The sequence below is a fragment of the Scyliorhinus canicula genome, chromosome 16 (assembly GCF_902713615.1).
Source record: "Scyliorhinus canicula chromosome 16, sScyCan1.1, whole genome shotgun sequence".
In the NCBI taxonomy this organism is placed as follows: domain Eukaryota; kingdom Metazoa; phylum Chordata; class Chondrichthyes; order Carcharhiniformes; family Scyliorhinidae; genus Scyliorhinus; species Scyliorhinus canicula.
The window spans coordinates 1497767-1524703 of NC_052161.1; the positions used below are offsets into that span (position 1 = coordinate 1497767).

Below are 26937 nucleotides of genomic sequence, written 5' to 3' on the forward strand. Positions count from 1 at the left end.
CAGCGGTCGGAGGGCTGCTGGATCCCAGGGAACAGCCGGGTCCCAGCCAGAGACTCTGCACAGGGTCACCGCGGAGCAGATACAGATACTCCAACACGGCTATGACATACAGGGTGCCAGCGACGTGGTGCCAGCGAGTGCATAGCCAATTGGAGGGGTCCCAAAGGCTACCGAGGCCAACGCTGCTGGGGTGGTGACCGCAGTGGGGACCCTGAGTACTGGCAGCCAGGGTGTGGCTCAGTCTGTGATGACCATGGCTGAGGGCCTCGACATCATGTCCCAGTCGCTGAAGGACATGTCCCAGACACAGGTAGGCATTGCCCAGATACTGCAGAGCATGGCCCAGTGACTGAGGGGCATCGCTGAGGGTGCCACCATCATGGTGCAGACAATGGGGAGCCACCAGGACTGGGTGAGCCAGATGACCCATCTGCCCCTCCGTCCCGTGGACCCCCCCATTGCCCTAGGGCACTGTCTGGGAGGAGGAAGCACTGCAGGCCGACTCAGGGCCTGTCACCATGGAGACGATGGCAGTCTCCAGCACTTCCGAATCCCTCCTCCTGACACTGGCGTGTCTCAAGGTGAGCGGGCAGAACAGGGTGGCACAACGGTGCCAGTAATACCGGTACGTCTGCCAGGGCTCTCTGCCTCCAGGTCGTCACAGGACGTCCGCTAAGAGCATCAAAGGCCACAGGGCACAAAAAGCAGCACGTGCCTCCACCTCTCACGTACATCGTGGGGCACAGTGGTCCAAGATCAAACGCCCCCGATGCAGACCCCGTTTAGTGGATGGGTGTGAGCGCTCTGTCCACAGAGGAGTCAGACTTTGACAGAATGTGAGGAGCTCCAGAGGTCTCCTCACAGCGAGAGATCCTCACTCTCCTGCCTTCCTCCCCCCCCCCCCCCAGGAACATTAGAGAGTCCGTGCTCAGGTGCCCTCCCTGACCTCACACTCACCCTTTGGTTTAGGATGGCCCCAGTGCTGAAGCCCAGCTCTGAGTGTTTGATTAGTTGTCATAAACGGAGGAGCTCCAGGGCCTCCCTCATAGCGAGTGACCCTCAAAGGATAGTGATCCACTAGCATAACTCACAATGCCAACTCCTTATTAGCAATAGCCTTCAGCTGTGCAGCTAGAGGCTGCTCACAGTCAAAGGGAGTTAAAGCGACTTTCAGCATAGAAATACGAACAGGGCTCTGTCCTGGAAGGGTTTAGTGGGTCAGGCAGGCTGCAGCTTGTTCTGTGTATACACAATATTGAAGGATGATTTTATGCCCCACACACGCTCAGCCCCTTACGCCCCCCCCCCCAAGCCCAGGGACGACCACCGACCTGTGATGTCCAGCCCCCCGATCAGGCCCATCACACCTGGGGGAGCCCCCAGACCCCCTGCCACCTCCCCCCCCCCAACACTGGGGCAGCAGCTCCAGTGTCCCTGGGCTCCTCTGCACCCATCGCACCAGATTCCTGTGTTTAAATAGGAATGCTGAACAACATCCACATGGTCTCGAGATGGGGAGCCGGTTAGTTCCCGGGAGGCCATTAGATTGGATTTCCATCTCGTTAATGAGATGTAAATTAGTCTTAATTGGTATCAATGATCTTCTCGCCACGTTTGGGTGGGATCCGGAACCTTCTACCGGGAGTGGGCCTGTCAGATAGCTAACCAATGCGTGCCTGGCCCGCGGATCCCAATTTTGGCCTTTCCCGCAATTTAACTGGCGCGCCCGGATCTCTACTCTCCCGACTCCGAGCTTATGGCCAAGGAGACCCAGCTCGGCTGCTAGGGCCACCTGGGGCTGGGGGAGAGAACCCAGATTCTCAGGCGATCCTCTAACACCTCACTCAGAGCAGACAGAGAGCCAGTGTTGGCTGGAGAGTCATTGACAAAACTCTCCTACATCGTCCTGGAATCCCGGCTTTAACGTTTTCGGTCCTGGACCTTGCTGTGAGTAAACCCAAACCAAAAAAACTCACTGGGTCACAGAGTACTCACAGATAAATCATATCACTTTTTCAAATGTCTTTGTATTCTTTCAGTTATTATTTATAAAATGATTGGAGATGATTTCAGACAGTCAGTAATCATCTGCTCGAGTTGCAGAGTTTATTTACTTTTCAACCAGCTGGAAGGTGATGCACCTGGAGAACAAAGCACCAAGCAACCAATAGCGAGAGCAGCACGGTGGCACAGTGGTTAGCACTGCTGCCTCACAGCGTCAGGGTCCCAGGTTCAATTCCTGGCCTTGGGTCACTGTCTGTGCGGAGTCTGCACATCCTCCCCGTGTGTGCGTGGGTTTCCTCCGGGTGCTCCGGTTTCCTCCCACAGTCCAAAGACGTGCAGGTTAGGTGGGGCTACAGGGGCTATGATGAAGGGCCAAAAGGCCTCCTCCTGCTCCTATATTCTATGTATCTATGTGCAGGGATGGGGCGGGGGACAGGTTCCAAGAAGGGTTCTCTTTCAGAGGATAGGTGCAGACTCAATGGGCTGAATGGCCTCCTTCTGCACTGTACAGATTCTATGATTAGTTGGATAGAAAACTGGTTGTCAGGCCTAAGGCTCGATACTCCCTTGAGACAGTCACTGAAACATCATCAAAATGTAATTGCTGCTTGTGGGCAAGTGACATCACTGAGCTCAGTACATTGTGTCCCCTGAAAAAGGTTACTTACCGTGTAACCCACGAGAACCTCGCTCTCCAGTATCACCTGAAATTTCAACGAGGGAACAGTTACAAAAGTAAACTAATCGAGAATATAGAGCTGAGATTTACACATCAAACTAAATCACCTTCAATACAGTCACTGAGGAAATGGAAATAGAAATTGCTGTAACGTTAAATCAAACTCAGTACCTTTAACTCCGGGAATACCACTCAAACCTCGATCACCTGGAGGAAAAAGGATGTGAACAATGTCAGGGAGTGGCTGCAAACACTTCACAAGCACAAGATTCATTCTGTAATGAAATACACGGGAAGCTTAGAAACAAAGGGACTGTCAATAACAGCTTACATTGATGCTCGCAAAAAACTAGCGATCGGGCAACAAACATTTACCTACGTAACTAAATTATTACAATACAGAAACAGAGGAAGCCATCGTAGCCATGTGATACATTGACCTGTGTAATCACACAATATTACAGCACACAAGGCCATTCCACAAACAAACTATTCAATTAGCTCCATTTTATCACTCTTCCCCCATAGCCATGCAGGTTTGCCTCTTTTCAAATATTGATCCAATTCCTTTGCATGAGACAGGACATACCCAGGAATGGTGATAGTGATGTTTGGGACATTGTCTGTAAGGTATGACTATGTCAGGCTGTTATTGGCTAGTCTGTCAGACAGCTCTCCCAACTTTGGCACAAACCCCTAGATGTTAGTCAGGAGGATTTTGTAGGGTCGGCAGGGCTGGGTTTGCCGTGGTTGTTTCCGGTGCCTGTGTCGATGCCGGGTGGTATGTCTGGTTTCATTCCTTTTTGTTCCTTTGTCGTGGTTGGCTACAACCCGAGTGGTTTGCTCGGCCGTTTCAGAGTCAACCACATTTCCATAGGTCTGGAGTCACATGTAGGCCAGACCGGGTAAAGATGGCAGATTTCCTTCCCTAAAGACAGTCAGAAGCTTTCCCCAGGGTGGAGGAGTCAATTACTGGGGGAAATTGTTTGAAAGTGCGAGGGGTCATCTTTAGAGGAGCTGTGTGAGGGATTTATTTTCCACAGAGGGTAGTGGGTGCCTGGAACTCGCTGCCGGAGGAGGTGGTGGAAGCAGGGACGATAGTAACATTTAAGGGGCATCTTGCCAAATACATGAATAGGATGGGAATAGAGGGATACGGATCCAGGAAGAGTAGAAGATTGTAGTTTAGACGGGCAGCATGGTCGGCACAGGCTTGGAGGGCCGAAGGGCCTGTTCCTGTGCTGTACTTTTCTTTGTTCTTTGCAAACAACATTAGTGAAACAGATGGGTTTCTACGACAATCAACAATGGTTTCATGGTCAGCTTTAGAATTTTTATTGAATTCAAATTTTACCATCTGCCCTGGTAGGATTTGAACCTGGGTCCCCAGAGCATGACCCTGGGTCTCTGGATTACTGATCCAGTGATAGTACCACCTGGCCACCACACCCATGACCCTTGAGTGAGAGTTGCTCGGATATTGCATGGCCAGAGTCAGGCCAGTAAAGTTAAAAGTAGTCCAGGAAAGGCCACTAGAAACTAAAATAGATTCACAGAGTATTCCAGAATTAATTAGGAACCAGAGAAGCCATAAAGAAGGGAAATAAATGGAGAGGGTGATGCCCCACATAACCAAAGAGCCCAAAGGAAGGCAGGTTATTGACCTGGAAAGAAAAAGGTTCAGGACTTTCCTGAAATAAGGCTGGCATAAATCTTCTTTTCCACATTAAATTGGGACAAAAGGAGTCCCCCAAACAGATGGGTGGGCTGGAAGTGAGATGCCTCACTCAGTTGAACAGCCGTAAAGACACGTAACTCCACCAGCACTTGAGGGCAGAAGTGTTCAAGGGCCATGGATCAAGTTAGAAGAGCGCCCTCTACAAAGCTAAAGACTGCAGCTGGGAAGCCATTGAGTGGCCTGGCTGGGAGCTTTATGGCAAAACTAAATATGGACCAGGAAAGTTCCCAAATTGACAGAGACAGAGTGAGGATGATGCCTCATATTATTGAAAGGCCACCAGGAGGTGCAGTGAGAGCTGACCCTCCACCAGATGGCAGTAGTATCCCAAATGACACAACACTACTACATAACTGACCAACAGAGGGAGCCCTCCCAGAATGGGCTTATACTCACCCCACTTAACCTGGAATCGCAAGTTGTCTGGACAGGGTTAGCCACTACATTTAAAATGATCCATAACAACCTCCCATGCTACAGCTCTGTAGCCCAACCTGGTACGGATTGGGAGTGGCCTGGCCAGAGAGCCTGGTCCAAGTTTGGGAGTGGGCTTGCCCGCCAGTTGCCGTGCTAACCCAAAGCACATAGCAACTGAAGCTGGAACTCTTCAGTTGTGCAAGCATCCGAGCCAGACCCTGAACCTGAAGCCCCTTTGCAACACCCCAATCTTCTGCCAATCAGCTAGAAGGAGGCCATGTTGTTATCCGCCTCTTATGTCTGAGTGTGTGAAATAAACTAACCTTCTGAGTTTATCCTATCGTTTACTGTGGAGTTATTCATAGAGAATTGGATGACACTAAAACTGAGGGTTTGGGAAATATGCCATCACTTCTGAAGGGGGAATCAAAAATCAAAAATACCTTTCTGTGCATGGCCAGGTGGTGAGTGGAGAAATCAGGGCTGTTAAAATTAAACCCCCCTCCTGTCCAACTTCTCTGCCCTAACGAGAACAATCCCTATTTCTCCAATCTCTCCATAACTGAAGTCCCTCATCGCTAGTCCCATTCTAGTAAATCTCGCTCCGCACCCTCTGCAGTTAAAGGCTTCCCAGAGTGCAGGGCCCAGAATTAAGCACAATACTCCAGCTGGGGTCTAACAGGTGTTTTATAAAGTTTTAGCTTCACGGAATGTTGATGCAATTGTGTTGTAATGAATGCAGTGAATTATTTTGAGTGAGATTGGGCTTCACAGAATTGTGCTGCATTGGAATGTACTGAGTTGTGTTCTGTTGGACTGTGACCCTCTGAGTGATGTGCCTTTATAGACGTTCAGTTATGCTCCACTGAACTGAGGTGTTACTCTGCTGAATAATGGTATAAATTTAATCATGGCAGTCTGGGGAAAATGGAATGATATTGGTTTGGGATGAGCTGAATTATGTTGAGCTCTGTTAGACTGTTAAACTGTGTGATTTTAAGTTTGATTTGTCAAATTTATTTGGGTTCAGTGGGTATCACTTGGATTAGGGGAGGTTGAACGGAGTTTTGCTGATCTGTCTGGGTTGGGTTTAGTTGGGCATGGTATAAATTAAGTAAGCAAACTGTTAAAGGATTTGAGGCATCGGACTATTCGTTCAAAGATGTGTGAGCTATTTACACACAAGGCCTCTCAGATGATGAATTGGATGTGGTGGATATTGACAATCCAATTGTCTGGAGGCATTGTGTTCATTCAGCTACCAGTCATTTACTGAAATAGGAGATATTTTCCATCAAGCAATATTCTACCTTTTGATTGCTCACCTCCGACCTTTGTCTGTTTCTAACAAAATGCCTCTCATCTGATTGACTAATGTGTGGTTCGACCTTCCTGGGAACATACCTTTAGCACCTGGAGAGCTAGTATCTCCTTTTAACCCTGGTAATCCTGGAGGACCTAGAGAAAAGTAACAATCCTGCATTAGTAATCAGAAATTACAACTCATTTCCCTGAACATTCTTCTGCTGCCAGGTTCACTACTCAAGCTCCCCAGTTGCTGGGACACACCAGTTCCATGCAGCGGTAGGGGGTGAGCTTCCTGCTCAGACACCGCAAGGTGAGAGGCTGACGTTAAGACTCAATGGTGGAGGCACAGGTTTCTCCTCCTGAGTGTGTGTATCATGGTTTCTCCGCTGATCGACAGGCACTTCTTTGACCCACACCTACTGTTGGTAGGTGGTCAGTTCCTGCCCGCACGGGATGATCCATGTCGCGGGGAACAGAAAATGTTGTGGGGCTGTCAACATTAAACTAAACTTCCTCACATAAGTAAGAAAGAACTTAATTTGGCAGAGCACTGATTACACATCAAGAAATTCATTAGATGTTAATATACAGGCCGCTTAAAGCCTGTTCTAAAAACCGTAGCAACTGTGGGACTTTGCCAATGGTGGCAGATGCATTGTGGGTTACACTGTCTCCCTCTGTACCACATCAGGGCAATTCATATCCAGAGAGAGGAGAGTTGGTGCTGTTACTGCAACATCTTACTAAAGAATTAAACATTACCTTGAGAACCATGCATTCCAATCGCACCTGTGAACAACACAGAAGGTGGATTAGCTCATACTGCGTCCGAGACAGGCACATTGAAGAAACTCATATACGTTCCAGAGAGGAAAAAAGGATGTAAGAGGGGGAGAAACATCCATGGCTGAGCAAGGAAGTTAAAGATAACAGAGACAAAAACAAAGGCATCACAAAGCACAGCGGCAAGCCGGCAGAGTGGGAAACTTGTATCAACAAAGGGTTACTGAAAAATTAATAAAAAGAGCAAAGGTAAATAATGAAAGAAAACTAGGGTAAAATATCAAAAAGGATAGCAAAATATTCTCTAGGTTTATAAAAGGGAGGCAAGTAGCTGAAAGCGAATGTTGGTCCCTTGGAGGATGGGACCAGGGAGTTGGAAATGAAAATCGCTTATTGTCACGAGTAGGCTTCAATGAAGTTACTGTGAAAAGCCCCTAGTCGCCACATTCCGGCGCCTGTCCGGGGAGGCTGGTACGGGAATCGAACCGTGCTGCTGGCCTGCTTGGTCTGCTTTAAAAGCCAGCGATTTAGCTGAGTGAGCTAAGCCAGCCCCAGTTAATAGCGAAGATGCTAAATCAATATTTTGCCTTTGATGGTGGAGGGGACTAATACCAGCCCAATAGTAATAGGCAATGCAGAGGTAATAGAAAGGCAGTAACTTCGAACAATCGTCATCAATAGGGGAAAAGTACTGAATAAACTATTGGGATTAAAGGCAGGCAGGTTCCCAGGGCCTGATGGTCTACATGCCAGGGAATAAACTATTGGGGTTGAAGGCAGGCAGGTCCCCAGGGCCTGCTGGTCTCCATGCCAGGGAATAAACTATTGGGATTGAAGGCAGGCAGGTCCCCAGAGCCTGATGGTCTCCATGCCAGGGTCTGAAAGGAAGTGGCAGCAGAGATAGCGCACCCATTGGTTATAATATTCCAAAATTCCCTGGATGTGGGAAAGGTTCTAGTTGTTTGGAAAAATGCTAATGGAACGCCCTTCTTCAAAAAGGGAGGGTAATTACAGACCAGTTAGTTTAACATCTGTCATAGAATCGTCGGATACGTACAGTGCAGAAAGATGCCATTCAGCCAAACTTGTGAAAGAGCACTCTGCCCAGGCTGGTTTAGCACAGGGCTAAATCGCTGGCTTTGAAAGCAGACCAAGGCAGGCCAGCAGCGCGGTTCAATTCCTGAACAGGCGCCGGAATGTGGCGACTAGGGGCTTTTCACAGTAACTTCATTTGAAGCCTACTTGTGACAATAAGCGATTTTTATTTTTCACTTCCCCGCCCCGTGATACTTTAACCAAATTTACAAATGCAACAAAAATAGGTGGGACAGTAAGTAACAATGAGGAAATAAGAAATTTACAAATTGATAGGTTAGTTGAGTGGGTCAAAATGTGTCAGATGGAGTTTAACGTGGATAAGTGTGAGGTTATCCATTTTGGTCAGAACAATGGAAAAGCAACTTATTATCTAAATGGAGATAACTTCAGATTGCTTTAGTGCGGAGGGATCTGCGTCTCCTCGTGCATGAATCTCCAAAAACTAGAATGCAGGTTCAGTGGGAAATAAGGAAGGCAAATGGAATATTTGCCGTTATTGCTGAAGGGACGGAGTATAAAAGTAGGAAAGGGTGCTGCAACTGTACAAGGTATTGGCGAGACTGCACCTGGAGTATTGTGCACAGTTTTGGTCTCCTTATTTGATGAAGGATGTAGTTTCATTCGAGGAAGAGGAGGTTCACTGGATTGATTCCCGAGGTGAGGAGAGATCGAGCAGTTTAGGCCGATACTCTCTTGAGTTTAGAAGAATGAGGGGAGATCTAATTGAGGTATACAAGATGATAAAAAGTATGGATGAAGTAGGTGTGAAGCGGATGCTTCCTCTTGTGGGGCAATCGAGAACACGAGGCCATAGTTTTAGGATAAGTGGGCAGCAGATTTAAAACAGCGATGAGCAAAAGTTATTTATCTCAAAGGGTTGTGAATTTGTGGAATTCGCTCCCCCAGAGTGTGGAGGATGCTGGGACAGTGAGTAAATTTGAGGAGATAGGCAGATTAGTAATGGGTTTGAAGGGTTATGGAGAACAGGGAGGGAAATGGAGTTGAGCCCAAGAGGAGATCAGCCATGATCGTATTGAAGAGCGGAGCGTGTTCGAGGGGCTGAATGGCTCACTCCTGCTCCGAGTTCTTATATTCTTATACTGATCTGAGTAAACTAATTTTGAAACTGCTCTTGACAGAGGTTCGAAACCTAATTGTATAATCCTGATTAGAGTATTGAGTGGAATATATTACTGTTTGAATGACAGTGACATAGAATGTACGGACCATTCAGCCAGTGTTAATGCTCCATGTACAGGATACTGCGAGGCCTGGATAGAGTGGACGTGGGGAGAATGTTTCCATTCGTAGGAAAAACTAGAACCAGAGGACACCATCTCAGACTAAAGAGACAATCCTTTAAAACAGAGATGAGGAGGAATTTCTTCAGCCAGAGGGTGGTGAATCTGTGGAACTCTTTGCCGCAGAAGGCTGTGGAGGCCAAATTACTGTGTCTTTAAGACAGAGATAGATAGGTTCTTGATCAATAAGGGGATCAGGGGTTATGGGGAGAAGGCAGGAGAATGGGGATGAGAAAAATGTCAGCCATAATTGAATACAGAGCAGACTCGATGGGCCGAGTGGCCTAATTCTGCTCCTATGTCTTATGGTCTGATGTGAGTCTCCACCGTCTTATCAGTATACTCTTCTGTTCCTTTCTCCTTCAAATGATTCTTTATTTTCCCCATAAATGTATCTATACTATTTGCCTCAACTACTCCTTATAGCAGTGTGAGTTCCACACTGACCTGAATTTACGATTGGTTTTAGGAGTGACTCTCTTGTATTTATGGAGACTTTTTTGCTCCCTCCCACAAGTTCAAACATTTTCTTTAGGTCTGGATTCTCTGTTTGGGGGACAGGGTGCTCAATCTAATTAAAAAAAACATTTTTATTTGTACATGGGCATTGCAGGCTGTACCAGCATTTACAGCCCATCCCTAATTACCCTGGAGAGGGGCAGTTAAGAGTCAACACACATTGCTGTGGGTCTGGAGTCACATGTAGGCCAGACCAGGTAAGGGCGGCAGATTTCCTTCCCCAAAGGACATTAGTGAACCGGATGGGTTTTAATGACAATCCAGGGAGAAGAATCCCAGTCTGTTCAACCTTTCCTGACTCAGTTCTGGTACCAGCTTTGTAAAGTTTTTGGGTGGGATCCTCCCATCAACACCACCAGAAATGGCATCGCGTTTCATGACTGCGTGAACGGGCCGTTGGGAGTATCGATTCTGGCCCCTATGGGGGGCCAGCACAGCGCCGGAGCAGTTCACGCCGCTCCAGCCTCCCATTCTGGCGTGAATTATGCGCCGCACCAACCCGCGACCTCCCTCAGCGTGCCGGCCCCGATGCAACATGACGCGGGAGTTCAGGGGCCGGCGTGTAAGAAAATAGGCCTGGAGAGCGAGAGGCCGGCCCGCCAATCGGTGGGCCCCGATCGCGGGCCACGCCCCATTGGAGGCTCTCCCCCGGGTCGGAGTCTCCCTCCCTCCCCCCCCCACCACAGGCCACCCCCCCCCCGACCCTGCGCGCAGAGTTCCCGCCGGAATGGGAGGCTGGAGCGGCGTGAACTGCTCCAGCGCTGTGCTGGCCCCCCATAGGGGCCATTGGCCCCGGATCTCTACTTCGAGGAGAATCGCGTGCCGTGTCGGGGCAGTGTGGGGCGGTTGAGGGGAATCCCGCCCTTTGTACCTTCTCAAGGGCATCTATCTCCATTTTTTAATGTGGGGACCAGGCGGGTGACAGTGTTTCAAATGTTGTGAAAATGAGGAAATATTGAGGTACGGTAATTATTTAATATTTCTACCATTTTGCTGGTGTGACCTGTGGGTTTATGGTGTGTATCCCTCAGTGTCTCTGGCTTGCTGCCCAGAAGGAACAAACAGTTTGGACCGGCATTCTTCCCCCATTCTTACTGCGCTTTTCCTGTTGGATGGCGAATTTGGTATGTATTGTATGTCCTTAGAATACATCACTATTTCTTTTTATGTTTCTTAATTTTGTAGTTCCTCATTATTTTCCTGTTTTGTGGCCTCTTTCCGAAATCTTGCAACTCTCTATTATCATCCTCTTTGTAAGTGTGTACATTGTGAACAACATTTGCGATACTAATTGTAGCTTTGTGTTCCGGGGTTACCGCCTCTCTCAGAGGCCCATTCCTCACTCATACCTTTCATTCCGGGTAGACCTGGAAGTCCGGGTTGACCTGGCTCACCTGAAAAGACAGACAGACAAATCTTTAAACTGAGCAAAGGTAATGATACAAATTCACATGACATCCCTAACCCTAACCTTTGATCTCCGACCCCTGCCAATTGGCGAAACAGTCATTATCAATGGAATTGGATTGTACTGGGAGGATTGGAAATTCTGTTCAACTGGATTCAAGGAAGCCAGGGATTGTTCTTTTATTTCTTATCTGGATAGGCACATGAACAGACGGGGTATAGAGGATACAGGCGGTTGGTCTAGATAGGATACGTGATCGACGCAGTCTTGGAGGGCCAAAGGGCCTGTTCCTGTGCTGTATTGTTCTTTGTTCTTTGTTCTACAGGCTCTCCTTATTTTTCAATTGCAATTTTCCCTCTTATTGTAGTCACATGAGGAGTCTCGAAAGGAGAATCAAAAATAGTTTATTTCCGATTAATAGCGAGGAAATACAGTAACTAAGCAACCTTCAGCCGGGACCATCCCGAGATGCCGGATCCTTCCTGGATCAACTTTTATTTTGTGGAATTAATGAGCCCGTGGTTGGTTTCAGTACAGGGACTACAGGCGCTGCCCAATCTGGAAATTGTACCGTCCGGATGATTCCTTGGGTTTCCAGAGGTTCAGTTCATCCTCTACCTTTGTCAGCAATGCGAAGGGAACTGGGCGGGCCCTGAAATACTTTGGTTGGGCCTCAGGGTTTACGTGTATCTTGGCCACGGCATCTTTGATTTTACCTGGAAGCTTTCCGGGTACTTCCCCAGGATTTTGTATAATCCCCCAGTGCCCATCCTGAAAATCCGCTTTCAGTCCAAACAAAGCCTCTGTAGCCAATCACAGCCATGCAAACCTGGGCCAGGACCCCGCACTATTATTAAAGGCAGTCTCCATAAGCAACTGGGGCTCCCCCGTGTAGGTTGCCTAACTTGCCTCAGAGTCCCGCAACTGCTGCATTCCTGTCCTGATCTTTTCACTGAGGCTGCGGCCCCCATGTCCAGCTCCATTTCTAGTGAGTGACCGTTCACCTGGAGTGATCTTGATGGGGGTAACTCGTGAAGCGGCGATGCAAATTGGATGCACTCATCTTCATGGGCTGCTCTATGTGGAGGGTCCTGGCTCTAGGTGGGCACCTCCCTTGCTCAGGGTGACGTGCTTGTTGGTTGACCTGCCGTTGTCTGTCTCTGCGGTTCTCCAGCTAAAGGTGCTGCATTGATCTTCCTCCTCTGATTCTGGGGCGGTGTCCTGCCTGGTTCCAGCGGCCCTCACCAACTGGCCTGGTTATCAGAATGTGGGGCATCCTATGCTATTCACCTCCATCCCTGACACCCCCTTGGAGTTCCTGGACTCTTTTACTGCGCTTTCCGAGGAGAGGAGAACTCAACGGCCTTTTTTTAGGTCCAGAACGGCTCGGCCAGCGATTTCCTCTGGGTCGCCATGTTTATACAGCAAACAAGGCGGTCTCGTAGCACCCTGGGTAAGGATGGCCCATAGCCGCAGTGTTCGCCAGTTTGCGTAATTGAGCTAAAAACTCTGTAAGACTCAGTAATCCCCGGGGTTCCCTCGGCTGTGTTAAATCAGTATCGCTGGACAATGACCAGCAGCTTGGGGTTTGCAGTGATTTGTCACAAATGCCACTAATCCCTCGAATGTCTTGGGGTCTGAGGCCGCAGGGTAACTTAGGCTCTTCATGGGGCTAAAAGTGGGGGCCCCAAAAGAATCACCTTCTGCTGATCATCCCATCATTTGCATTTGCCTTGGAGAAATTCCCCAAATGTTCCTCAGACCGAGCTGAGTCTTCTGCACCCGTATCAAATGTGTCAAGTCGACTAAAGAGAAGCATTTTTGAAACAGTGCAAACCTTACATCTTTACAATGAGGAGCTGCCGCAGTCTGAGTGTCCAGCAGCGCCATCTGTAGTTCTGTTTTATCCTCATCGCCAATATTGTAGTCCATGAGGAGTCCCGAAAAGGAGAGTTAAAGATAGTTTATTTCCTAGTCACGCAAATTACCGGCTCCTTCCTGGGTCGGCTTTTATCTCGAAGAATTAGTAAGCCCGTTGTTGGGCCTCAGCCCCTCGGTGGGGAAGTTTGGACTCCACGACCCACGGAGAGATCACCTCCGTATCCTTCAACAACACGGCGATTCTTCCAAAACTGACAAGTATAAATCTAAGAGTTGCCCAATCACCGCATATCCATGGCGTGATCCAGAGCAGAGGTTGTCTGTACATGCTCTGGGAACCATTCCCATGGAGTCCTGTGCACCAACCAATAGGAGACAGTGCAGCAGAGGAATACCTGCCAGCCACTCAGTCCAACAGTCATAGAGACATTGAGGCACAGGAAGAGGCCATTCATTCTAATTCCCCTTTCTCTAAGGCCAACTGTAAAGACTGAAACAGCAGAGAGCTGTTACCATCCTTTGTGAAAACGGCCTTAACCATGGACCCATCAAGGTAGTTAGGGCACAACTAATTTATTATTCACCTTCAGCAGAACCATTCCTTACCTCTGTCACCTTTCCCTGAAGATCCAGAATCACCTGGAGATCCTTTGCTCCTTTCTCTCCGGGTTCACCTGAAATTCAACAAGAAATAGATTAATGTTTATTGATTCTGTGTTCCCATTTGTTAATAACTCCTCCCTATCTGTTCCCCATTAGTTAAAACCCTGCCCTCCCACCGGTTAATAACACCCGCTGACCCCCAATTAATCAATAATAATCCCTGTCTCTCCATTGGGTTCCATGTCCTCCTGCACAACCCTCACACTGCTTAATAACACCTCATTTACCCCTGGATACATTATACCCTCTGTCTCTCAATTGGTCAATAAACCCCAGCTCCCCAGACCCCCATCAACATTCCTCTGTTGGTCAATAACTCTCCCTGTTCCCCCACTGGGCCTTACCTGCACGTCCGCTCTGACCCTCTCGCCCAGGAAGACCATGAACACCTGCAAAGATATATTAAAATAAATCATCACATGAGTTTCCGTTATTTTACAAATAATCTCCGGTTATTTTGCCAATCATATCACATCTGTTTCCTCTGGTCATTGACCAAATCTGCCAATGGAGAAGGTGGATTGGTGATATGGGGAGTAGGTGGGATTGAGGGATATGGGGAGAAGGTGGATTGGTGATATGGGGAGTAGGTGGGATTGAGGGATATGGGGAGAAGGTGGGATTGAGAGATATGGGGAGAAGGTGGATTGGTGATATGGGGAGAAGGTGGGATTGAGAGATATGGGGAGAAGGCAGGATTGGTGATATGGGGAGTAGGTGGGATTGAGGGATATGGGGAGAAGGTGGATTGGTGATATGGGGGAGGAGGTGGGATTGAGGGATATGGGGAGAAGGTGGATTGGTGATATGGGGAGTAGGTGGATTGAGGGATATGGGGAGAAGGTGGATTGGTGATATGGGGAGTAGGTGGGATTGAGGGATATGGGGAGAAGGTGGATTGGTGATATGGGGAGTAGGTGGGATTGAGGGATATGGGGAGAAGGTGGATTGGTGATATGGGAGTAGGTGGGATTGAGGGATATGGGGAGAAGGTGGATTGGTGATATGGAGAGTAGGTGGGATTGAGGGATATGGGGAGAAGGCGGGATTGGTGATATGGGGAGTAGGTGGGATTGAGGGATATGGGGAGAAGGTGGATTGGTGATATGGGGAGTAGGTGGGATTGAGGGATATGGGAGAAGTTGGATTGGTGAATATGGGGAGTAGGTGGGATTGAGGGATATGGGAGAAGGTGGTATTGGTGATATGGGGAAGAAGTAGGTGGGATTGAGGTATATGGGGATGAAGGTGGTATGGTGATAATGGGGAGTAGGTGGGATTGAGGGATATGGGGATGAAGGTGGATTGGTGATATGGGGAGTAGGTGGGATTGAGGGATATGGGGGAGAAGGTGGATTGGTGATATGGGGAGTAGGTGGGATTGAGGGATATGGGGAGGAGAAGGTGGGATTGGTGCTAGGGGGAGTAGGTGGGATTGAGGATATGGGGAGAAGGTGGACATCCCGGGTCGATATGGGGAGAAGGTGGATTGAGAGATATGGGGAGAAGGCAGGATTGGTGATATGGGGAGAAGGTGGGATTGAGAGATATGGGGAGAAGGCAGGATTGGTGATATGGGGAGAAGGTGGGATTGAGAGATATGGGGAGAAGGCAGGATTGAGAGATATGGAGAGAAGGTGGGATTGAGAGATATGGGGAGAAGGCAGGATTGAGAGATATGGGGAGAAGGCAGGATTGAGAGATATGGAGAGAAGGTGGGATTGAGAGATATGGGGAGAAGGCAGGATTGGTGATATGGGGATAAGGTGGGATTGAGAGATATGGAGAGAAGGCAGGATTGGTGATATGGGGAGAAGGTGGGATTGAGAGATATGGAGGGAAGGCAGGATTGAGGGATATGGGGAGAAGGCGGGATTGAGAGATATGGGGAGAAGGTGGATTGGTGATATGGGAGTAGGTGGGATTGAGGGATATGGGGAGAAGGTGGATTGGTGATATGGGGAGTAGGTGGGATTGAGGGATATGGGGAGAAGGTGGATTGGTGATATGGGGAGTAGGTGGGATTGAGGGATAGGGGGAGAAGGTGGATTGGTGATATGGGGAGTAGGTGGGATTGAGGGATATGGGGAGAAGGTGGATTGGTGATATGGGGAGGAGGTGGGATTGAGAGATATGGAGGGAAGGCAGGATTGAGGGATATGGGGAGAAGGCAGGATTGAGAGATATGGGGAGAAGGTGGATTGGTGATATGGGGAGTAGGTGGGATTGAGGGATATGGGAGAAGGCAGGATTGGTGATATGGGGAGAAGGTGGGATTGAGAGATATGGAGAGAAGGCAGGATTGGTGATATGGGGAGAAGGTGGAATTGAGAGATATGGGGAGAAGGTGGGATTGAGGGATATGGAGAGAAGGTGGATTGGTGATATGGGGAGAAGGTGGGATTGAGGGATTTGGGGAGAAGGCGGAAGTGAAGGATTATGGGGAGAAGGTGGGATTGAGGGATATGGGGAGAAGGTGGGATTGAGGGATATGGGGAGAAGGCGGGAGTGAAGGATATGGGAGAAGGTGGGATTGAGAGATATGGGGAGAAGGTGGGTTTGAGGGATATGGGAGAAGGTGGGATTGAGGGATATGGAGAGAAGGTGGATTGGTGATATGGGGAGAAGGTGGGATTGAGAGATATGGAGAGAAGGCAGGATTGAGAGATATGGAGAGAAGGTGGGATTGAGGGATATGGGGAGAAGGCGGGAGTGAGGGATATCGGGAGTAGGAGGGATTGAGGGATATAGGGAGAAGGTGGGATTGGTGATATGGGGAGAAGGTGGGAGTGAGGGATATGGGGAGAAGGTGGATTGGTGATATGGGGAGAAGGCGGGAGTGAGGGATATGGGGAGAAGGTGGGATTGAGGGATATGGGGAGAAGGCGGGGAGTGAGGGATATGGAGAGAAGGCGGGAGTGAGGGATATGGGGAGAAGGTGGGATTGAGGGATATGGGGAGAAGGCGGGAGTGAGGATATGGAGAGAACGTGGGAGTGAGGGATATGGGAGAAGGTGGGATTGAGGGATATGGGGAGAAGGTGGATTGGTGATATGGGGAGTAGGTGGGATTGAGGGATATGGGGAGAAGGTGGATTGGTGATATGGGGAGTAGGTGGGATTGAGGGATATGGGGAGAAGGTGGATTGGTGATATGGGGAGTAGGTGGGATTGAGGGATATGGGGAGAAGGTGGATTGGTGATATGGGGAGTAGGTGGGATTGAGGGATATGGGGAGAAGGTGGATTGGTGATATGGGGAGTAGGTGGGATTGAGGGATATGGGGAGAAGGTGGATTGGTGATATGGGGAGTAGGTGGGATTGAGGGATATGGGGAGAAGGTGGATTGGTGATATGGGGAGAAGGTGGGATTGAGAGATATGGGGAGAAGGCAGGATTGGTGATATGGGGAGAAGGTGGGATTGAGAGATATGGGGAGAAGGCAGGATTGAGAGATATGGAGAGAAGGTGGGATTGAGAGATATGGGGAGAAGGCAGGATTGAGAGATATGGGGAGAAGGCAGGATTGAGAGATATGGAGAGAAGGTGGGATTGAGAGATATGGGGAGAAGGCAGGATTGGTGATATGGGGATAAGGTGGGATTGAGAGATATGGAGAGAAGGCAGGATTGGTGATATGGGGAGAAGGTGGGATTGAGAGATATGGAGGGAAGGCAGGATTGAGGGATATGGGGAGAAGGCGGGATTGAGAGATATGGGGAGAAGGTGGGTTGGTGATATGGGGAGTAGGTGGGATTGAGGGATATGGGGAGAAGGCAGGATTGGTGATATGGGGAGAAGGTGGGATTGAGAGATATGGAGAGAAGGCAGGATTGGTGATATGGGAGAAGGTGGGATTGAGAGATATGGGGAGAAGGTGGGATTGAGGGATATGGAGAGAAGGTGGATTGGTGATATGGGGAGAAGGTGGGATTGAGAGATATGGAGAGAAGGCAGGATTGAGAGATATGGAGAGAAGGTGGGATTGAGGGATATGGGGAGAAGGCGGGAGTGAGGGATATCGGGAGTAAGAGGGATTGAGGGATATAGGGAGAAGGTGGGATTGGTGATATGGGGAGAAGGTGGGATTGAGGGATATGGGGAGAAGGTGGGAGTTGAGGATATGGGGAGAAGGTGGAGTGAGGGATATGGGGAGAAGGTGGGATTGAGGGATATGGGGAGAAGGTGGGAGTGAGGGATATGGGGAGAAGGTGGGAGTGAGGGATATGGGGAGAAGGTGGGAGTGAGGGATATGGGGAGAAGGTGGGATTGAGGGATATGGGGAGAAGGTGGGAGTGAGGGATATGGGGAGAAGGTGGGAGTGAGGGATATGGGGAGAAGGTGGGATTGAGGATATGGGGAGAAGGTGGGAGTGAGGGATATGGGGAGAAGGTGGGATTGAGGATATGGGGAGAAGGTGGGATTGAGGGATATGGGGAGAAGGTGGGATTGAGGGATATGGGGAGAAGGTGGGAGTGAGGATATGGGGAGAAGGTGGGATTGAGGGATATGGGGAGAAGGTGGGAGTTGAGGGATATGGGGAGAAGGGGGATTGAGGATATGGGGAGAAGCTGGGATTGAGAGATATGGGGAGAAGGTGGGTTTGAGGGATATGGGGAGAAGGTGGGATTGAGGGATATGGGGAGAAGGTGGGATTGAGGGATATTGGGAGAAGGCGAGAGTGAGGGATATGGGGAGAAGGTGGGATTGATGGATATGGGGAGAAGGCGGGAGTGAGGGATATGGAGAGTAGATGGGAGTGAGGGATATGGGGAGAAGGTGGGATTGAGGGATATGGGGAGAAGGTGGGAGTGAGGGATAATGGGAGAAGGCGGGAGTGAGGGATATGGGGAGAAGGCGGGAGTGAGGGATATGGGGAGAAGGCGGGAGTGAGGGATATTGGGAGAAGGTGGGATTGATGGATATGGGGAGAAGGTGGGAGTGAGGGATATGGGGAGAAGGTGGATTGGTGATATGGGGAGAAGGTGGGATTGAGAGATATGGAGAGAAGGCAGGATTGAGAGATATGGAGAGAAGGTGGGAGTGAGGGATATGGGGAGAAGGTGGATTGGTGATATGGGGAGAAGGTGGGATTGAGAGATATGGGGAGAAGGTGGGATTGAGGGATATGGAGAGAAGGTGGATTGGTGATATGGGGAGAAGGTGGGATTGAGAGATATGGAGAGAAGGCAGGATTGAGAGATATGGAGAGAAGGTGGGATTGAGGGATATGGGGAGAAGGCGGGAGTGAGGGATATCGGGAGTAGGAGGGATTGAGGCATATAGGGAGAAGGTGGGATTGGTGATATGGGGAGAAGGTGGGAGTGAGGGATATGGGGAGAAGGTGGGATTGGTGATATGGGGAGAAGGCGGGAGTGAGGGATATGGGGAGAAGGTGGGATTGAGGGATATGGGGAGAAGGCGGGAGTGAGGGATATGGAGAGAAGGCGGGAGTGAGGGATATGGGGAGAAGGTGGGATTGAGGGATATGGGGAGAAGGCGGGAGTGAGGGATATGGAGAGAACGTGGGAGTGAGGGATATGGGAGAAGGTGGGATTGAGGGATATGGGGAGAAGGTGGGAGTGAGGGATATGGGGAGAAGGCGGGTGTGGGGATATTGGGAGAAGGTGGGATTGAGGGATTTGGGGAGAAGGCGGGAGTGAAGGATATGGGGAGAAGGTGGGATTGAGGGATTTGGGGAGAAGGCGGGTGTGAGGATATGGGGAGAAGGTGGGATTGAGGGATTTGGGGAGAAGGCGGGAGTGAAGGATATGGGGAGAAGGTGGATTGAGGGATATGGGGAGAAGGTGGGATTGAGGGATATGGGGAGAAGGCGGGAATGAGGGATATGGGGAGAAGGTGGGGAATGAGGGATATGGGGAGAAGGTGGGGAATGAGGGATATGGGGAGAAGGTGGGATGAGGGATATGGGGAGAAGGTGGGATGAGGGATATGGGGAGAAGGTGGAATTGAGGGATATGGGGAGAAGGTGGGATTGACGGATATGGGGAGAAGGCGGGAGTGAGGGATATGGAGAGTGATGGGAGTGAGGGATATGGGGAGAAGGTGGGATTGAGGGATATGGGGAGAAGGTGGGAGTGAGGGATATGGGGAGAAGGTGGGAGTGAGGGATATGGGGAGAAGGTGGGAGTGAGGGATATGGGGAGAAGGTGGGAGTGAGGGATATGGGGAGAAGGTGGGATTGAGGGATATGGGGAGAAGGTGGGAGTGAGGGATATGGGGAGAAGGTGGGAGTGAGGGATATGGGGAGAAGGTGGGATTGAGGGATATGGGGAGAAGGTGGGAGTGAGGGATATGGGGAGAAGGTGGGAGTGAGGGATATGGGGAGAAGGTGGGATTGAGGGATATGGGGAGAAGGTGAGATTGAGGGATATGGGGAGAAGGTGGGAGTGAGGATATGGGGAGAAGGTGGGAGTGAGGGATATGGGAGAAGGTGGGAGTGAGGGATATGGGGAGAAGGTGGGAGTGAGGGATATGGGGAGAAGGTGGGAGTGAGGGATATGGGGAGAAGGTGGGAGTGAGGGATATGGGGAGAAGGTGGGATTGAGGGATATGGGGAGAAGGTGGGAGTGAGGGATATGGGGAGAAGGTGGGATTGAGGGATATGGGGAGAAGGTGGGAGTGAGGGATATGGGGAGAAGGCGGGAGTGAGGGATATGGGGAGAATGTGGGAGTGAGGGATATGGAGAGAAGCGGGAGTGAGGGATATGGGGAGAAGGTGGGAGTGAGGGATATGGGGAGATGGTGGGAGTGAGGGATATGGGGAGAAGGTGGGATTGAGGGATATGGGGAGTAGATGAGAGTGAGGGGTAAGGGGAGAAGGCAGGAGTGAGGGGTAAGGGGAGAAGGCAGGATTGAGGGATATGGAGAGTAGATGGGAGTGAGGGATATGAGGAGAAGGGAGGTAACGGGTTGATTTTGGAAAAGAATGAGCCGATTCATTGGTGATGTAACCTTCCTGGGGGTTCGCTGCTCTTATATATTCATTTATAGAAAAAAGGGAATTATGGGAAGAGTATGAGACGCTTTGACACAAATTTGGTAGCACAGGGGTTAGCACTGTGGCTTCACAACGCCGGGGTCCCAGGTCCGATTCCCGGCTTGGGTCACTGAGCGTAGTTTGCACGTTCTCCCCGTGTCTGCGTGGGTTTCCTCCGGGTGCTCCGGTTTCCTCCCACAAGTCCCGAAAGACGTGCTGTTAGATAATTCGGACATTCTGAATTCTCCCTCAGTGTACCTGAACAGGTGCCGGAATGTGGCTACTAGGGGCTTTTCACAGTAACATCAATGCCGTGTTAATGTACGCCTACCTATGACAATAAAGATTATTATTATTAATAATTGAAGTTACCTGGCATTCCGGGACTTCCTGAATCACCTTGAAAAATAAAATAGAGATTAAAGAAAATATTGTCACAATTTCTGAGATGTGAGAGACTAAAAGAATGTGGGAGAGATTCAGGGAGAATGAGAGTCAGAATAAAGTGTTCAAGAGGGTGAGCTGTGGAATGCACTGTCAAGAGGGCAAAGAAGCATAGAAACAGATAGAAACATTGAAACTAGCAGAGGCCGTAGGCCATTCGGCCCTTCGAACCTGCTTGGCTATTCAATACGATCATAGTTGATCCTCTCTCTTGTTAGTGAGGCAGGTGGTACAATGACTGAGTGGGGGTATGAGTGATAACAGAGAAGCAGAGTCGGTGCAATTGAGGCTATGGATGATGATGGGTAGATGAGGCTGAGAGAGAGAGAGAGAGAGAGAGAGAGACGGAGCTAGAGACCGAGGAAAGGAATAGTTGGTGGGGAGGTAGATAGAGAGAGAGGAGAGAAGAAGTCAGTGAGAGAGAAGCAGCCAGAATAATTAGAATACTGGACATAAAGCTGAAAAATGAAAAGTGGAGAGGAGAAAACTTGAAAATTGTCGGCTCACCTTTAATTCCTGGTACACCTGTTCAAAAGATAATAGAATGTAAAGATTTTTTGTTAAAAACACCAATAAAGTACCAGCAGGCAGCTCTGGGAGGAAGGGGGCTGCTCCAGCAGAGCGTTCTGCTGGGGAGGGGTCGGATCCAGCAGAGAGTTGTGCTGGGGAGGGGTCTGGTCCAGCAGAGAGTTGTGCTGGGGAGGGTCCGGTCCAGCAGAGAGTTGTGCTGGGGAGGGTCCGGTCCAGCAGAGAGTTGTGCTGGGGAGGGTCCGGTCCAGCAGAGAGTTGTGCTGGGGAGGGGTCCGGTCCAGCAGAGAGTTGTGCTGGGGAGGGGTCCGGTCCAGCAGAGAGTTGTGCTGGGGAGGGTCCGGTCCAGCAGAGAGTTGTGCTGGGGAGGGTCCGATCCAGCAGAGAGTTGTGCTGGGGGGGGGGGGGGGGGGTCCGGTCCAGCAGAGAGTTGTGCTGGGGAGGGTCCGGTCCAGCAGAGAGTTGTGCTGGGGAGGGGTCTGGTCCAGCAGAGTTGTGTTGGGGAGGGGTCGGCCCAGCAGAGAGTTGTGCTGGGGAGGGTCCGGTCCAGCAGAGAGTTGTGCTGGGGAGGGGTCCGGTCCAGCAGAGAGTTGTGCTGGGGGGGGGGGTCTGGTCCAGCAGAGAGTTGTGCTGGGGGGGGTGTCTGGTCCAGCAGAGAGTTGTGCTGGGGAGGGGGGAGGGGTCGGCCCAGCAGAGAGTTGTGCTGGGGAGGGGGGAGGGGTCGGCCCAGCAGAGAGTTGTGCTGGGGAGGGGGAGGGGTCTAGTCCAGCAGAGAGTTGTGCTGGGGAGCGGGAGGGGTCTGGTCCAGCAGAGAGTTGTGCTGGGGGGGGGGGGGGGGGGGGGGGGTCTGGTCCAGCAGAGAGTTGTGCTGGGGAGGGTCCGGTCCAGCAGAGAGTTGTGCTGGGGAGGGTCCGGTCCAGCAGAGAGTTGTGCTGGGGAGGGTCCGGTCCAGCAGAGAGTTGTGCTGGGGGGGGGGGGGGGGGTCTGGTCCAGCAGAGAGTTGTGCTGGGGAGGGTCCGGTCCAGCAGAGCGTTGTGCTGGGGAGGGTCCGGTCCAGCAGAGAGTTGTGCTGGGGAGGGTCCGGTCCAGCAGAGAGTTGTGCTGGGGAGGGTCCGGTCCAGCAGAGAGTTGTGCTGGGGAGGGTCCGGTCCAGCAGAGAGTTGTGCTGGGGAGGGTCCGGTCCAGCAGAGAGTTGTGCTGGGGAGGGGTCCGATCCAGCAGAGAGTTGTGCTGGGGAGGGTCCGGTCCAGCAGAGAGTTGTGCTGGGGAGGGTCCGGTCCAGCAGAGAGTTGTGCTGGGGGGGGGGGGGGGGGGGGGTCCGGTCCAGCAGAGAGTTGTGCTGGGGAGGGTCCGGTCCAGCAGAGAGTTGTGCTGGGGAGGGTCCGGTCCAGCAGAGAGTTGTGCTGGGGAGGGGGAGGGGTCTGGTCCAGCAGAGCGTTGTGCTGGGGAGGGGTCCGTCCAGCAGAGGGTTGTGCTGGGGAGGGTCCGGTCCAGCAGAGAGTTGTGCTGGGGGGGGGGGGGGTCTGGTCCAGCAGAGAGTTGTGCTGGGGAGGGGTCCGTCCAGCAGAGGGTTGTGCTGGGGAGGGTCCGGTCCAGCAGAGAGTTGTGCTGGGGAGGGTCCGGTCCAGCAGAGAGTTGTGCTGGGGAGGGTCCGGTCCAGCAGAGGGTTGTGCTGTGACTGGGAGAGAGGGGAGGTAATGTCAGCCACACAAATAATGCTTTTTATATTTCTCACACACAAGAAACCCTGAGAGGTATTCACACACAATCAGGATGCCACATCTGAGAATTCTGAATGTATTTTCAGTTTAGAATCATGGGAAGTTTTGACCACAGAAAGAGGCCACTCGGCCCATCGTGTCTGTGCTGGCTGAACAAACGAGCCCCCAGCCCAATCCCACTTTCCAGCGTTTTCTCCGTAACCCTGCTGGTTACAGCACCTGAGGGACAAATCCAGGCACCTTGCCAATCAACTGAGGGTTTCGGCCTCTATAATACCCCTTCAGGCAGTGAGTTCCAGACCCCCACAACCCTCTGGGGGAAAAGATGTTTCCACATCTCCCCTCAAATCTTTCCACTAATCTCCTTAAGCCGGTGGCCGAGTCATCGCCCTCTCTGCTGAAGTAAACAGGCCCTTCCCATCCTCGATCCAGGCCCCTCACAATTTCCTGCATCTCAATCTAATCTCCCCTCAGCCTCCTCTGCTCCAGGCAGAACAACCCCAGTCTGTCCAATCTTTCCTCATAGCTGCAATTTCCCAGTCCTGGCAACATTCTCACTAATCTCCTCTGGACCCTCTCATGGCCAGTGTTGAAGTGATGCTGTTTGCAGAAGAACTCTTTGAAGAAAGCTGCCCAGGGTCACTGTCTGTGTGGAGTCTGCACGTTCTCCCCGTGTGTTCTTATTGTCACGAGTAGGCTTCAAATGAAGTTACTGTGAAAAGCCCCTAGTCGCCACATTCCGGCGACTGTTCGAGGAGGCTGGTACGGGAATTGAACCCGTGCTGCTGGCCAGCCTTGGACTGCTTTCAAAGCCAGCGAATTAGCCCAGTGTGCTAAACCAACCCCTCGGGTTTCCTCCGGGTGCTCCGGTTTCCTCCCACAGTCCAAAGATGTGTAGGTTAGGTGGATTGGCCATGCTAAATTGCCCCTTAGTGTCCAAAATTGCCCTTAGTGTTGGGTGGGGTTACTGGGTTATGGGGATAGGGTGGAGGTGTTGACCTTGGGTAGGGTGCTCTTTCCAAGAGCCGGTGCAGGCTCGATGGGCCGAATGGCCTCCTTCTGCACTGTAAATTCTATGAAATCTATGAAACTTGTGAGAACTTCGCAATCCAAGGGGATCTCCAGGGATCTCAATCAGCCAATCATATTGAAGTATTCACAAACTGCAGCAAATAAATCTTCACTTCTTTTTAAAAGTTAACATTTTTTTTAGAGTAAACAATTATTTTTTTATCTAATTAAGGGGCAATTTAGCGTGACCAATTCACCTACCCTGCATGTCTTTGGGTTGTGGGGGTGAGACCCACACAGACACGGCGAGAATGTGCAAACTCCACACAGACAGTGACCCAGGGCCGGGGTTCGAACCTGGGTCCTCAGCGCCGCAGTCCCAGTGCTAACCACTGCGCCACATGCCGCGCTTAAATCTTCACTTCTAATCAAAACTTTAAAGACAATGATTGGGACATATACATGGGATGACGGGACTGGGGGCATTCTGGCCAAGTTTGCCGATGATACAAAGATAGGTGGAGGGGCAGGTAGTATTGAGGAGGTGGGGAGGCTGCAGAAAGATTTAGACAGTTTAGGAGAATGGTCCAAGAAGTGGCTGATGAAATTCAACGTGGGCAAGTGCGAGGTCTTGCACTTTGGAAAAAAGAATAGAGGCATGGACTATTTTCTAAACGGTGACAAAATTCATAATGCTAAAGTGCAAAGGGACTTGGGAGTCCTAGTCCAGGATTCTCTAAAGGTAAACTTGCAGGTTGAGTCCGTAATTAAGAAAGCAAATGTAATGTTGTCATTTATCTCAAGAGGCTTGGAATATAAAAGCAGGGATGTACTTCTGAGGCTTTATAAAGCACTAGTTAGGCCCCATTTAGAATACTGTGAGCAATTTTGGGCCCCATACCTCAGGAAGGACATACTGGCACTGGAGCGGGTCCAGCGGAGATTCACACGGATGATCCCAGGAATGGTAGGCCTAACATACGATGAACGTCTGAGGATCGTGGGATTATATTCATTGGAGTTTAGGAGGTTGAGGGGAGATCTAATAGAAACGTACAAGATAATGAATGGCTTGGATAGGATGGACGTAGGGAAGTTGTTTCCATTAGCAGGGGAGACTAGGACGCGGGGGCACAGCCTTAGAATAAAAGGGAGTCACTTTAGAACAGAGATGAGGAGAAATCTCTTCAGCCAGAGAGTGGTAGGTCTGTGGAATTCATTGCCACAGAGGGTGGTGGAGGCCGGGACATTGAGTGTCTTTAAGACAGAAATTGATAAATTCTTGATTTCTCGAGGAATTAAGGGCTATGGGGAGAGAGCGGGTAAATGGAGTTGAAATCAACCATGATTGAATGGTGGAGTGGACTCGATGGGCCGAATGGCCTTACTTCCACTCCTATGTCTTATGGTCTTATGGTCTTATGGATTAAGCTTGAAGCAATAAGACCATGAATGAACTTTTAAAAATATGTTCTTTTAAAATTATGAATTGAAAATATATCATAATGGAGAAATGGAGAATCACAATAGTTTTTCAGGGCCAGCAAAGCCTGTTCATCACTAGCTAGGAATTTAGTGATGTCAAAAATCAGAATGTTAGAGACAGCGAGGGTTGGTCAGCAAGGTGTCTCCCTCAGAGATGTGTCTTAAAAAAGTCAGATGTTGAGGGTTGCAACTGTTAGGTTGATCAAAGCGGAGGGATAGTTATCCAGGTGGATGGTTTAGATGTGGCGACTGACTCCTCTTTGGGACATCCAGCCTCTGGCTCCAATGGCCTTCTGGCATTCAGGGGCTCCCCTGCTGCCCACACAAATTGGGCCTTCATTTGGTCTGTGTGTTATTCCTTGTGTCTTAATAAAGCTCGTAGTCTCAAAGGTGGAGAAGATGCTTTATTGTGAATTTGTTCTGTCTTCAGAGCTTAACTTACAGCTACCTCAAATGCTGCCTGCCTGTGTGTCTGTGTCCTGCTACCAGTTCTGTGAAGTGTGTTCAAACTTCCTGTCCCTCTGTATTTATAGCTCTCCCGTGCTCCCTCTAGTGCTTGCTCACTTGTATTGCATCTACACTGATACACAATCACCACAGTCTGTAATTGATTTAATTGGCGGCCGCTCCCCCTCCATGGTGCTTGCAGCTGCTCCTCAAAGCTTCCCTGTTGGAGAGAATGTGCTAGAGAACCTCCCAGCAGAGCTGCCCCCTATCTTCACTCTGCCCACATGGCTGGGAAAATTCAGGCTGAATAACATGAACGCTCCATCATATCTGTTACTCACCTTGTGGTCCTCTCATTGATTCTGTAATTAAAGATAAGGAGGATCAGTCTTGGGTAGCAACAAGGAGGAACATCAGTCTGACCACTTCCCCTTTAATGTACCTTTAATATCTGCTGACCAGAAATAATCTCCAGTCCAGAATGTTCAGTAGAGCCCAGGCCA

At 50.2% G+C, this 26937-nt stretch overlaps 1 protein-coding gene across 1 annotated transcript in view; it reads right to left on the bottom strand.

Annotated features, from left to right (window-relative positions):
* Positions 1-26937, bottom strand: part of LOC119979315 (collagen alpha-1(XVII) chain-like) — a 236466-nt gene that overhangs the window by 97276 nt on the left and 112253 nt on the right. The window contains 11 exon segments of the mRNA XM_038821395.1: positions 2673-2708; positions 2855-2890; positions 6243-6296; positions 6909-6935; positions 11197-11200; positions 11203-11241; positions 13743-13810; positions 14144-14188; positions 21171-21197; positions 21750-21767; positions 26776-26796. Of these exon segments, the coding sequence (XP_038677323.1) occupies positions 2673-2708; positions 2855-2890; positions 6243-6296; positions 6909-6935; positions 11197-11200; positions 11203-11241; positions 13743-13810; positions 14144-14188; positions 21171-21197; positions 21750-21767; positions 26776-26796 (375 nt within the window).